This window comes from Calonectris borealis, chromosome 7 (genome assembly GCF_964195595.1).
Source record: "Calonectris borealis chromosome 7, bCalBor7.hap1.2, whole genome shotgun sequence".
Taxonomy (NCBI): domain Eukaryota; kingdom Metazoa; phylum Chordata; class Aves; order Procellariiformes; family Procellariidae; genus Calonectris; species Calonectris borealis.
This window is the reverse complement of record NC_134318.1, coordinates 41,609,221-41,624,043: the sequence shown is the minus strand read 5'-3', so window position 1 is coordinate 41,624,043 and position 14,823 is coordinate 41,609,221. Positions and strand designations below refer to the sequence as shown.

General features: G+C 39.6%; 1 protein-coding gene across 2 annotated transcripts in view; it reads right to left on the bottom strand.

Annotated features, from left to right (window-relative positions):
• DOCK1 (dedicator of cytokinesis 1) overlaps nucleotides 1-14,823 on the bottom strand; it is a 321,757-nt gene that overhangs the window by 48,496 nt on the left and 258,438 nt on the right. For both annotated transcript variants that reach the window (XM_075155288.1, XM_075155289.1), the window contains exons 36-38: nucleotides 14,201-14,241; nucleotides 12,835-12,925; nucleotides 8,720-8,839 (exon numbers count right to left, since the gene is read on the bottom strand). In XM_075155288.1, coding sequence (XP_075011389.1) covers nucleotides 8,720-8,839; nucleotides 12,835-12,925; nucleotides 14,201-14,241 — 252 coding nt within the window. The remainder of the gene's footprint in view (nucleotides 1-8,719; nucleotides 8,840-12,834; nucleotides 12,926-14,200; nucleotides 14,242-14,823) is intronic.

Here is a 14,823-nt window from a genome sequence, read left to right as displayed (position 1 = left end):
CTAAAAAGAGGCTTAAATTAGCACACCAGGCTATCTAAGATCAAACTTGATGATCTGCCTCTGCTGCTGAAATTTGGCTGGCACTGCTGACCTCACTTTATTAAAAAAATGAGATTTGGAATGAGTTATAAATCCATTTGGTTCGTATTACCCTTCATCTTAAATTTAAATTCCCTGCCCACACCACCTAATTCTCCTCTCAGCACCAGGCCACATGTTCCTTGCCCCGGTGAAATAGCGAGATGGCTGCAGCTGCAAAGAGCAGCCGGACGAAGGAGGGCTGAGGAAAAGGGCTGAACAGGCGTTTCCCCGTCGCTCCCCGAAGACATCCGCCTTTGGGAACGAAGAGTTTGCGACGAAGCACCACAACTTCCAAAGGTGGTGGAGGCTGGATGCTGGGGAGAGAGAAGGGGAACGGCGCTGCTGGGGAAATCTTCAGGCACACAACCGATTCCTGCGTCCATCCCGCACAGACCCCCCGGTCCCATCCACTTTAACGCGCTGTGCATAAATAAGAAGTATTTTACCCCCACAAGACCCCCCTGAAAATCAAAAGCCCCCTAAAACACACAAATGAAATCCCACCACTCAAAGCCTAAATTCAGTGTTGGGTGAATTTTATTTGTCTTTTGATCTGCAAGTTGGAATCCCATTTATTAATATTTCTGGAAAACTTGGAAAAAAATAAAGACTTTTAGGAAAACCCCTAGTTCTAGACGCTGATTTAAAAATAAGAGTAAAACATTAAGGGTTCATACGACTGTCGGTATGACCGAGACTGCTGCCAGCACTGGCTGAGGAGTCAGGCAGGGCACGGCAACCTGTGATTTAGTGGCACAAACACCAGACTGGGACCTAGAATATCTTCTTTTCCCTGGGAATTGGCAATTTGGAGCCCGGCCAGGCTGAATACTCAGTAAGCCTTCCCCCACGTGGAACATGCCAATGCCACAAAAGCAAGACGTGGCTCGGGTCCCACCAGTTTGCTCTCCGTTCCTGCTCCTCCCTGGAAACGAGGAGCCAATTTTCAAGCGGAGGGCACCTGTCCCGCAAAGGATGGACCGAAAGATTGAGAGGGAAGGGATGGAAAGAAGCAGCCTGAAGAGGCAGGGAGCTGCTGCTGGCGGAAGAGATGAGGAGCTGCAAAAGGAAAAATAGAAACAGGAGGTCGCAGGGAGAAAGGACAGAGATTTATGCTCGTGAAGTAAAGAGAAAATACGGGCCAGAAACGCCGCTGGTATGGCTGAGCGAGGGAAAAGGAGCTTTTGAGTCCTAAAGAAAACAAATGGGCAGATGCTTGGGCAAACAGAGACTGAGCAGTGACCTAATTTAAGACAGAAAGGCGAGGGATGCTCACGAGGGGTAGAGCCTGGAACCCACATTAGCTTCTCCTTACGGCTCCACGTGATGTTCGACCTCTTCTCTTGATTTTTCTCATTTCTATAACAAGGTTCATAATATTATTTATCTAGGGAAGAGGACTGGAATGAGCATGAGGTTACCTCATGTTTGTAAAGTGCCTTGAAGATGAAAAATGTATCAGAATGACTAATTACAATCACTGTAATGAGGGATCACGTCTGCAGGAAATCACAAGGCAGTTTCTACACTCTGCAACGCAATTTTTGCAAATGGAAGGATCTGACTGTTTTTATCTGCATTATGTATCTAATCTAGAATGATGATACTAAGCACGTTTTTATTTCTAAACAAAAACTAACATGAATTTAATAGCAGAGGCATATTTGCAGAAAATGGAGTACATTTTCACATACTAGGCTAAGTAAATTTTGACTCAGAAAAGCAATATACTACCAATTTATAGAAACTAAACTAATATTCAGTTGTTTGGTAAGTCAGCAAGTGAAACCTTTCAAAATCACTTAACCTTTCCTCATTTTGACTGCCACTTTCTTTTTAACTTCAGTCATCCATAACTTCTTCTGCACACTTTCATTTCAAAGAAAATAGCGTTACCATAATTTTGCTGCGGATTTAACTAGTCCCTCTCCAAAACCGAAGCACTTCTACTCTCTTTTCTGTTGTGAAAATATTTATAGATCATCTCAGGGAAACAGCTTTGGAGCTGAACAAGATTGGAAATAAATGGATGCCTGAATAATTTTGCATTTGCATCAACACTGTAAACAAACTCATCCAGTTCTTCGCACAGATATCGCGACACGTTTCCAAAGCACGCCTGGCAACTAAAAGCACTGGCTCAGTACCAAGGCTGTATGCTATTTAATGCAAACTAATTACACCTGGCCGTCAAGAGGGGATTCTGGATTAGCAGCGGGAGGGAGGAGGGGAGGAGAGGAGCGGAGGGGGCTGAAACGCCGTATTGGCATTGCTCAGGGTGAGCACCATCATGCCACCACGGCTTCGCAGCCCGTGGGTCCCACCACAGCATCCCCGACTGTCACTGTCATCTCTACTGCGGCAACGCCCAGGAGCCCATCAAAACCAGACCTGCACCATCGAAGGCACTGCGTACATGTAAATGCCTGTACGTAGCACAAACGATGACTTTGGTGGAATTAAATCTTTTTTGTGATTATTTTTTCCCCCCTTGCCATTCTTGTCAGTCGAGACTGTAAACACTCCGGAGCGGAGGCTGCGTTGCCGTTGCGCCTCCCTCAGCCTGATCAAACCCTTTAGATGATACTGAATATAAATATTAATAATGAATTTTATAAATGTTTCAGAGCCTGAAAAATGAATCCTCAAATTAATTATGATATAGATTTAGTTCATCTCCAATATACATGCAGTAATTGCACAATCCTAGCATTCCTCCATTCTAATATCCATTCCCCTATCTGTAAGTGGAGATGAACAGGAAAAAAAATCAGATATGAACAACATTTGTTTCTGGCTTAAATTACTCGAATTACTTTAAAAATTCTTTAAAGGTTAGTTTACAAGTTATACTGCTCATATTTTGTCACATTATTTTTAATGGAACACTTTCAGGTATAGGTAAGATATAAAACTACTCTTTTTCTATCATACTGCAAATACATGATACAAGTGCTTCACCATGGGAAAAGATTCTTTCAATTTTTGCCAGCCTCTAACCTGGCCCCTCTCCAGCCAAGGGACCCGTCTTTGAGAAAAGCACCTACTTTTTGTTGCTACTACCTCTTAAAAACCCCACTCCGCTCCAGCATCTCTATTTTGAAATCCAACTGTCCAGTTCAATCCTCTGAAGGAACACCAAGAACTTGTATTCTAAGGCTCAGTTTGTAAAATGTCAAGTGCCCTGAACTCCAGAGGTCCACAGGTCCATTAACCACCCGGCTTTTCCCTCGGCCGTTTGTGCAGCTGGACCACACCACCTGCAACGTCCCCAAAAACAAAACCAAAGCTGGTAATTTTTCCAACATCGTAACAGAAGCAGGACCTGTGTGTTTAAAATCCCCTGCACAACCCTCTGAAAAATTCCTCTGTTTGCTACAGAGCAAATTTATTCAGGTGAGGACAGCATGGCTGTGGCAAAGGATCCTGATAAATGGAATCTATATTCTTGAAGGTCAATAACTCCCAACTGCTGCCTCGCAGATTTCTTGCCTTGGAAGGTTTCCCAGGTTTGCCCAGGACATGGCAGGTCTTCTGGAGGAATGAGCCGAACAGGGAGCTACTACACAGGATTTGTACGATGTACAACTCATTAATGCGAGAAACAATTTATCTGGAGAGTGTACCAGAGAGAGAGGTTGGCGATAGTGGAAGGAAAATGCTTCTTTTATACTGAAGGTGTAAGAAAAATGTGTATAGCCTAAATTTAGTTGTGTAGACACGAGCTGCAAATTATTATGGGAAAGACTTTGAGGATGCAGGAGATCTTTTTAGGGAAAACCTAGCAATTTAATTTATTTTTGAAGCTGGATTCCTTGTTGCCCAGAAAGAACTGCAGCATCCAGTTTAGTTTTTGAGGTTCTTTAATAGCAGCAAAGGAGGATCTTAGGATATTTCTTAGCTCCTGCTGAGTTAAGGGTCAGGAAAAATGAAATAGTCTAGGATAAGAATATTATCGTGCAATATTCTGATGTATACGGGACATTCCAAGCTGTTTAAATTTCAGATAGTGTTAATTAACCATCATGTAAGCTTAATATTTTAAATAAAATGTTAAAACACAGTATTTCTCTATTGCTAGTATTGCATTCAAGACGTGCAAGATATAGCCATGGTTGGAAACCCTTTAAAACAACTTGCTATATTCATTTGGAACGTGGTCAAACACCATGTCTTTCCTCTCTGAAGACTGCCCCTGTCCTTCACAGCTCTCAGGACGAGCTTACGATCTGACGTGAGATATGAGCTGGACATGAGCCCCGCACTGGTTTTTGGCAGACAGGTGAATTTCACCACTATCTTGTTAGATAGAAGAAAAAGCCATTTGATGCCATCCCATGAGCTGCAAAAAAGACATTTTGAGCCAAAGCATGGCATTTACTGTGTAGTTTCAAATATTTTGTGCTTTGTGGTTCCAGTAAAAGCTTTTTTTTGGGGTGGGGGGAGGAGAGGGGGAAGGAAGGAGGAGCAGAAATAAATGAGTGTGCATTTATTTACTTTTTTCACCCCGGGACCAATGCTTTCAATTTATGAAGGAGCAGTGGAAAACATGTACTGATTTATAGACTGCAGCATCCGCTGGCAAACGTGAAACATGTTGCTGTTTGTATATTTTACCGTGCAGGAATAAGAATGCTGCTGCTTCCGCTATGGCTCCAGAACCACACAAGTCTGTTTAAAAATAATATCTTATCTTTGTCAACAACACCGAGTATTTCTTGGCTTCAGTAGTTCATTGTGACAGTAGTTCAGTGTGGCCAGCAGGAGCAGGGAGGTGACCGTGCCCCTGTACTGGGCACTGGTGAGGCCGCACCTCGAATCCTGTGTTCAGTTCTGGGCCCCTCACCACAAGAAGGGCATGGAGGTGCTGGAGCATGTCCAGAGGAGGGCAACGAAGCTGGTGAAGGGCCTGGAGCACAAGTCTGATGGGGAGCGGCTGAGGGAACTGGGGTTGTTTAGCCTGGAGAAGAGGAGGCTGAGGGGAGACCTCATCGCGCTCTACAACTCCCTGAAAGGAGGTTGTAGCGAGGTGGGGGTTGGTCTCTTCTCCCAAGTAACAAGCGATAGGACAAGAGGAAATGGCCTCAAGTTGCACCAAGGGAGGTTTAGATTGAACATTAGGAGAAATTTCTTTACTGAAAGAGTGGTCAGGCCTTGGAACAGGCTGCCCAAGGAAGTGGTGGAGTCACCATCCCTGGAGGTATTTAAAAGACGTGTAGATGAGGCCCTTAGGGACATGGTGTAGTGGGCATGGTGGTGTTGGGTTGATGGTTGGACACTATGATCTTAGAGGTCTTTTCCAACCTGTATGATTCTATGATTCTATGATTAGCATTGACTAACCTTAACTGCTCCACATGGGCAAAATTTTACCCCCTTCCCTCGTCACTTTAATCCCGCCACTATTTTTCCTTCTCGTCCTGAGATACTCTAACCTACCAATATTCAGTAAAGTCCCTGGATTAAGGGCTTTGTTGAAAATTACAAAGCTTCAGCAAAACACAGAAAGAGCAAACGCTTCAGAACAGTTCAAAGGATAGGTTAGACTGGGAAGTGTGAGGATAAGGCTTTTAAGGGCAAAAGCCAAGAGAGATGGAGATGAGACTGGAAAGTGCAATGCAGTGAAGAATAATAATCTAGGAGAGAAACCTATGCATATACTAGGGAAATTTGGAAGTAACAACATTTCATTTTGGAAACAAGGCGCTTAGAAGAAAAGTATTACTAATAAGGAATCAAATCCATAAAGTGGAAGAATAGCAAAATGCAGAAGTTGTTATGAAATGCTGAAAACACTAATTTACTAAAGGTGAAAGGTGTACTTCAGCTTTACAGAAGATTGGTTTAAGGATCAAAAGTCAAATATAAGTAAAAAAGCAAGCTTCCTAAGAACAATATATTAAAAAATAGAAATCAGAATGAAGAATCTTAAATGGACCTCAAACTACAGATAACAGGGATATTCATGGTGAAGGCTAGTATTTTGTTCTCAGCCAAAATGAGACACCCACACTCCGGCTTTTCAGTGCAAGCCCACACTCTGTATTATTAAATTACAAATTTCTCAGGCACTTCTGGTCTAGAAGTGAGAGGTCCACTCCATTCCAGTCTGTGTACGGAGGATTATACCTTCCTCTAAATTCATCTCACCATGAATGCTAATATTTAGGGAATAAGTGTCATGGTTGGTCTTCACTTGAAAAGTGCACTGTGCGTTCCTCTTGGGAAATTACTCTGCTAAGAGAAAGGGATCATGATTTTTGAGAGGCTGAACTACACCACCCTTTAAAAAAAAAAAAAGCTAATGTTTTAAAACCAAGTGTCACCTTTTAGGAAATCCCTTTCCTCCATTTCTTCTACATAATGTCTACGTCCCTGCTTAAGTCCACCGCTTCCCATCAGGCAGGTTGGGGTGGAAGAGGCACAGTCTCACAACTTTAAAATAAAACTCCTGAGCTTCTGTAAAAGCCTGGAGGTAGCTCTACAGCTGCCCTACCTTCTTTTGACATCTCTTCTTAACTTTAGGGAAGAGAAAGCAAAGTAGTGGGATCAACCCTGAATGAATTGCCAGGTAGAGACACAGCTGGGCAATTATGGTAAAAAAAAGACAAATTGGTTAGTGTATTCATACAGTCTTCCAAAAACACACACCAAATACTATTTCAGATGTGTTACTGATCATGGAATGGCATAAAGTAGCTGCTGGACTACATTTGCAAACTGCATAGGTAAATGTAAGCAGTTGATTTAACCTAATGTCAGAACATCCCAAATGAGAGGATTAACTTAACTCTACTGTGGAAACCTCAACTTTGAGCTTCCTGACATTTGAAAATTCATATAAGACACTCATATTTTCAGTGTATATTGATTTTTTTTTTCCTTTTCATTGAACAATGCAAAATTTATTGCCAACTGGAGTGACCAGAAAATGAGAGAAGAAATATCTGTAACTAGGAAAGAGTACTTTGAAAGTGAATCATCTCCTCACACACACGAAAAAATCACACAGGAGTCCTATGATTTGAGTTATGCAAAGGAATAGGAATAAGTAATCACAGTGGCCCCTTTGATATCATTGTTCACCAAAAATTTTTAGAGTAGTGAAAATTCAGTTGTTTAATCTAACTATGAGGGAAAGGGATTTTTCAGCATTTTCAGTGCTATTTGTTTGAAAGCAGGCAGAGCCTTCTTTCACTTCTAGTTGTAAAATGTGAAAAAATTAAGAATGGTTATTCAGTCTAACAACGGTCTCTCAAGCGTGGATGCCGTGCTGCGTAATGTGGCGCAGGCTGAAAAGTAAGCAGCAGGTATTTTGCCTGCTGTTTATATAAACAGCTCATTAGCGCTATCAGCAGAAACGGGTGGGTACAACTTTAAGACAGGCTGTTTTCAATACAGATGTAAAAGACGCTGCAGCTTTTAATTTATAGCTAAAATGCATTGGGCTGGTGCTCAGAAGAACAATTCCCACCGCCTGTATTCTAGCACCATAAAAGACTAACTGTGAAGCCATAAAGACGTAAAAAACCAAAATAAAAACATGCGACTTCTGGCTTTTCCTTTCCAGAGAGGAATGTAATATTAAAATATACTTTTAAATCAGCTATGACCCTAATTCTAACGAGGTTCTCCTTACCCACTGTCAGAGGGTTAGTAAAAGCTTTTTGGGCAGCAGAAGCGTGCTGTGGAAAGCAATGCTATCCACTGCATAAGCGCTAAGGCACCTACACAAGCCCCAGCCGCACGCAGCCTGTTTGCATAGCCTGGCATGACAATCTTTTTAGCATCATTTATTAACAGCTTCTAAATATTGCATTAAGATAAGGTATAAAATTTGACCTTTCAAGCAAAGTTTCTATCAAAATACTAATCTGATTCTGCTAAAAACTTATTTGGAAAACATGAGGTGGTTGGATAATATTCTAGTTCTACCAGAAAATGACATTTCTGTTTGCACTACATTTATGCAACAAAGATTGCTTTTAAAAGTCCAAGTTTAAGTTTCTGAAATATTCTGACAAAGAGAAATCTACTTCTATATTTAAACATTTTGTGCATGAAATGTCCAAACACTGATACATCCCTACATCTTCCTGTCTCCCTCCATCTCTGTGGACAGGTAACACCAGACTCTCCCCTTCCCACCATGCAACGCCAAATGCAAATTCATCTTGCAATAAAAGATGCAACTGTAATGAAAAATTCTCATCTGAGAATACTTCTGTCTTCTTACAATATGAACCACAGACGTCCATTCTCTGAGGGAATTATTTTGTGTACACGAGAAAAAACATGGGTAGCTGAATTGCATTAGCTATTGCAATTGCCAGAAAAAGTCAGTCCCCCAAATTACATGCATCACTTTTCCATTTTCTCCATGGCATCATATGCACATATATTTACCCTTAACACAGCAGTTATAAATGTACCATTGATTTTTTTTTTACTTTTTTTTTAAAGTATTATTATCTTTAAGTGCTAGCTGGTGGACTGTTTACATAAAGCACTCCAAATAACTTGCAGCGAGTTTAAAGCTCCCTGAAGGTCATCTGATGCAAACTATGTTTACTATTCAACTTATAAGTTAGAAAGAAAGGCAATGAAACATATTTGGACTTTTTTCTTCCCTTTTTACCTTGCCCTTGTCAAAGTAATGGATAATTTCTTGATATAGCTGATCTTTTAACTGTCCTTGAGTAGCAGCCTGGTATCCATCCCGCTGGGTAAGATGTGCTGCACATGCTTCTTCTGACCACTAAATCATACAAGAAAGAGGGGAAAAGTGAAAGCAAATCAAAAGTTATGAAATATGTCAGTAAAATTAGGCTAAATAAAATACACATCTTTTATTTAAAGAAGCGGTACCACAGCTAATGCACTAACACAAATTTTTTTTTGCAGTTGTGTACTTTGATTCCTTGGGCACGAGGACCATTTCTTTGAATGCTGTAACTGGAGGCTAATTACATATATCAGCTGGAAGGAAGTTTCTTGAGGTGGCTTCCTCTCCTCAGTGGGTTTGATGAGACTGACCTTGACCTGCTGATGGGTACAACCTGCTGGATGCATAGTGAACACTAGCAGATTTATGTTGGGAGAAGCCCCAAAGCCAAGATACATCAATACAAATGGAAAGGACTGTAGGCACAGAAATTAAATGGCTAAAATTTATAGAGAACGTTTGGAGGCTCGGAAAAGCGCAACTAACTGTACACAGCCTGTCTGCAATTAATAGCTCTTGCTCTTCCAGCAAATGCCTAACAGATGAGGAGCAAGGCAGAGATATTAAATGGATTTCCCCCTAGACCTGAGAGGACCAAGCAATTCCCTACAGCTTTCTCCCTTGCACTTGCATATTCTGGTGTCCATTAAGGGACAGACGCAACTGAAGCCTCTGGACTCCAGAACTCATATCACCTCTTCTTCACCTCCCTTCTCTCCTCCCACTGATATTCCCTACGATCTACCTGGGAATGAGACAATACTGGAGCCTTTTCCCTCAACAGGATACTACTACTATATCCTACCCTTCCACAGCTATCCATTTTCATGAGGCTAGCAGGAAATTAATAGCTTAGAGACTCACGAATCTCCATCAAATCCAATCACGAACCGCCACTAAACCCAATGAAACTTCTCATAGATTGAAAAGGAGACAGAGACAGGTGCTCCAATAGGACTTCTTGCCTTAAGAAGCCAACTTCAAAAACCAAATTAATTAAAGAACTGTTCACTTTCTTCTCTGAAAATCAAAGTTACTACAGAAGGAGGACTGCCCACAGAAATAAAGTGGTTTAACTTTTGGAACAGAAGAAATTCAACCAAAGATCAGCAACTCATAGATTTATTCACAGAATTGCTGTTAAATCATCCAGTTTTACCTCCTATATGTTATTAAATTTCACCCAGTTACTTCTTAATTGGGCCAAAATGTTTGTGTTTGGCTAAAGCAGACAACTTTGACAACTTTGTATCACAAAGCTGTGTTTCTGAGCAACACAAACTTCATGGAGTCTGCAATGCAATGCCATTTTTTTCAGCATACTAAGAGCCACTACCTTCTGTTAGCTTTGAACACCTTAATTTTGACTAAATGGGTTAAAAATAAAACTAAAGTCTCTTTTCTTAAGTGCGCTTCATCACCTCGCAGTGATCTGGAGAAAACGATGGTGGTTCTCTCTCCACAGAGACAGCTTTCTTGCAAATTTAAAGGTGAAATTCTCGAAAGCTCTCAGTCTTGACCTAAATGCGATCCCATTAAAATCAGTGTGATGAAATATATGCCAACGAGGAGTGTCATTGAAAATCCTGTCCTCAAGGTTTGACAGAAAAACTCAATTGCTTAAAGTTACACACACCACAATATTGCTGCTTCTCAAGCAATACTGAACTCCACTGCTAACTACTGGTAGTAACAGGATATTGTATTAGATAGATCGATACACCTTTTTAGTAAAATAATCCCAAACTATATGTAATTATATTTATAAACAAACATCCGCTTAGTGATGAAAACCTGTGACAAATACTACCCTTACATTTGCCATCTTCTATCGATTTGCATTATATATAATTTTCTTATATATAAGAAATTTATTTCCAGTAAATTAAAGGAGTATATTAAGATACTCATCTGGTCTCTGAAGAGATTCTGCAAGAAAAACCAAAATTGGCTAAACTCTGATTTAAGGTCACATAAAGCATACTGACTAACAAGTTCAAGCCATAACAGGTAAAAGTTTGAATGACATTTTATGGCATCATTTTTCCAGACAACGCAGCACCTGTGGAAGGGAATGAATGCTTTATCTTGGCTAAAAGGTTCATTCACGTAAGGTGTGATGAGCAAGTATTACACAATTTGGCAGTTCTGTTTTACGTCCCTCATGGGAATAAGAGAGATCTTTATAGCCACAGACTCAGCGAGTTACTCGCTCGAACTTCTACCCACAGGCAACCGACTGCACCAGTCTGTGTGACTGAAGGCGTCAGAGCCATCCCCTCGCATCTTAACCTCTCTGACATACGTCTCAGCACAGAAAATTTCATTACCAAAGGAGCGACTGCATCCAGCAGGCTGGGTCCAACAATTGCCTCTGCTTTTAATAATGAATAAAGCTATTGCTACAGCGCTTTTGCACTCCAGATGAATCTTACTGATGTTTTCGTGTGTAATAACCCTCTATTTATTTTAAAATACAGTAAATACATTTCAAAGTGTCTTAACTTAAACTGCACATGTATGCTGTGCATCATATTTAGTCTTACTATACCCTGGATGCAGTTTACTTGGCTTTGAGGTACGTGTAATTCTCAGTGCATCCGTTAGAAGCACTTCATTTAACACCTTCCACTTTTCAACTTCTCAAAATAGGTATTTTACACTTGCATTTCACTTGGGACTGCTTAGATTAAATCGGGATTGCTTAGATTAAATCAAAGATTGCTAAGAACAATTCACAGCTTAGAATGAGATAAATTTCCATTACGAAATGGGGTACCATTAGCATAGCTTCTGTAATAATACTGAAAGCTTGCAAGAATACAGAAGGTTGCAATAATACAGAAGGTTGCAATACACTCGCCATTGGCACGAGAAATAGATCAAGGGGAAAATGCAATTCTCAATTCTTCTGTCCCTGACTCTCTGCCCCATATGACTGCGGCGCTACTGCCCTCGAGGGGAGCAGAAAGAGATCCAGGTCTCCCTGGAGAGAGGAAGATTTCATTGTGGGTGGTGAGATGTGAGGAAGAATGGGACTGAAGCAAACGCTTTAGAAAACACTGATTCTTTAGAAATTTAGATTTTTACTTTTTCTATTGACTGGTTTTTTAAATTAAAACATAAAACTCCTTCCTACTAATTTAGTGATGACTAGGCTACATTAAACATGTGATTGCCTGACACAAGTGTCCGCTGTTAAGCGCAGCATCCTTCCACGTGATAACGCCAGGAACAAGGTTGGCACACGCTGCCACATTTGTGACATGATCCTGGAAATAAGCTGCACGTTAGAGAAAACACCATCTATCCAGAGAGTTTCCAGTGAGATTAATGCTTATGAAATACAGCTTCATTACATTTCTGACTGACACTATATAGTGTTAAAAACTCAAATGCTTTATTTACATACAGCTTGCATAGATAAAACATTTTATTTACATATATTGCAGGTAGCACCAAAACATACCTTGAACAGTGGCAATATGGTTATGTCTCTTTAAATGTGCTACGAACTCTGTAACACCGCATTAAAATTACACGTACCTTTTAAAGGCATGAGCTTGGAAGGAAGACTATTTGAATCTCTCTCTAATTTTTCAGAATCAAAACTGAATCTACAGGTACCCAAGAGGACCTGAGACAGTCTCCAGCACTCCCTTGTATTGCCTTTGCAAAAACAATTCTGCGGAGAGCTGCTTTACTGAAATATATGTTTAGATGCTTCCACGCATTACATAATTTTGACATTTAATAGAAATTTAAATTACAGCTTTGCCATTTATAACTTGTGGTCTGACTTGACTGTGATTCCATTCATTTCAGATCAAGATGAGCAAAGCATGCTCTTACATACACTAACGGCAGAGGGCTGGTTTCCTGCATGTGCAAAAGAAAAAACTGCCATAAGAAGCAGCACACAGTTGTTAATCAGTTTAAAGTGCAGATGTTCCAAGGCTGACAAATAAGACTACTATTGGTTACTGCTAAGATGATTTTCAAATCTTGCAATGTATTTTGGTGTTTACCTTCAGAAGCTTTGCATGCAGAAGTAATGTGTAGGCAGCTTCCGTATAGTTATCACATTCTTTATGCAGGTCACACAGTTTGTACAAATACCTGCAAGTAATAAAAACAATGGTTCTTAAAAAAGGTTGGTTCTTAAATGTTACTAAATAATTTATTTTGATGATTACAACAGTTCAACTCTATCTTCAAACAACTAAATATATGTGGGATTATTTAAAGCTCGTATTTCTGTGTGCAGACACCTTTAGGACCATTTGCATTTCCACTATGTTTTTTTTTCCAATACATATAAATGACTTCTGATGTGTAATGAATCCAATGCAGATTTTGTGCAAGAGATATTGCTGTGGAGACAGATATATAAGTATTCTTCAATATCATCACACCTCTGTAAGGGGCTTCTCTTCATTTGTTTGTTGTTTTTTTTTAATTACAATTTCAAAAAAACCAAACAAACCAAACACCTATTAAAACTGTATTTTGAAAAAGCCAGAACTTTGATATTCATTATGATACATTATAAATTTGTTAACAGAAATAGGACAGAATTTAGGTGGGGGTTTGACAGCAAGAGAGATGCTTAATAGGGCAGACCTACGACTCACAACTTTACGTGTTTGTCCGCAGTTACCAATCCTGCCTTTTGGTAGATTTTACTTTCTTTTTGCAAATTAATAAAGCAATAATTAAACCCATTTAAACAACAGGAAGCGAGTTCGTAAGTGAAAATTCTTCCAAAAAGGAAACAAGCATCTGAGAATGAATTAATGAATAATATTTAGACACCTAAAATAGCAGTAAAAGCACAGGCTTCATCATTTTAGCACAACAGTCTAGCCAATTTTAAGCCAAAGTACAAATAGAGGACTAGGAACCCTGAGGTTTACAAAAAGCACAACAACGTATTACCATTTTTACCTTGTGTGAAAATAGATTTTGAAAGGTTCCTAAAAGCTTTACATTTAAAATAAATATCAGACATTATATTATTTAATCGCCCTTTTTACCTCAAGTCACATATTTTGTATCTCGCCAGGAAGTAGAATTATTTCTTTGCTCAGTTTTCTTTTGACTTAACTTTTTTTTTCATGTGACAACACTCCTGAGTATTTATTTCAGTGTTCATCATAATATAACTGCAGGAGTTGGAGAAGGGGGACAAAAAAAATCTCATGACTCTAATGTTCTAATACGCACTGTTCTCAGTGAAGATAGCTTCTGAAAGTACTTAAGGTTCAGTAAAGGTATGCTTTTTCATTACTTCTTTCCCTCCAGCCCCCAAGTGACTGCTTAATATGAACTTAATTTTCTCCAATTACACTACAATAAGTCAAGCAGAGTTTGTCACTGGTCACATTTACAAACCTTATGTACATTTCTTCTCTCTCAATCTCCTTGTAGAAATTCTGAAAAACAACATAATTTTGTTAGAAAGTCTGTGATTTCACAGTCTGAAATGTATACAGAACATGCTCTAAATTAAAAATTCATAATTGCGTAACATCAACCTCAAAACTGAAAAATGAAATTTGCCTCTAGTGATAAAACACAAGGTATTTAACTTATAAAGTCTAATGCTGTGATGTTTCATGATGTAGCGTATTAGGGCTTATGTCTCATTGCAAAGGTCAAGAATTTGCAAGAACAGTACTGCCAGAAATTTGCTTCTGGCATTTGCAAGTCACACATCATTAACCATTTTCAGTTGAAATTTTGTAATTTTTAAGCAACAGTTGCTCTATGGATTTAAAACACCAAATCTTAGTTGAGCAACACATCATCTGCCCTTGAATTCTAATAGTTTCTTTGGAAATAAGAAGTTAGATTAGTGTTATTTATCTGGTTTTCTATGCCACACATTATCATCACTCTCTGCAGAAATGTCTGAATGCCTTCGGTCTTGAGATAAACTAGTTAACACCACAAATATCGTAAATGCAAGATATGATAAACTGGGTGAGATATTAAAGGCATTTCTGAATTTAATT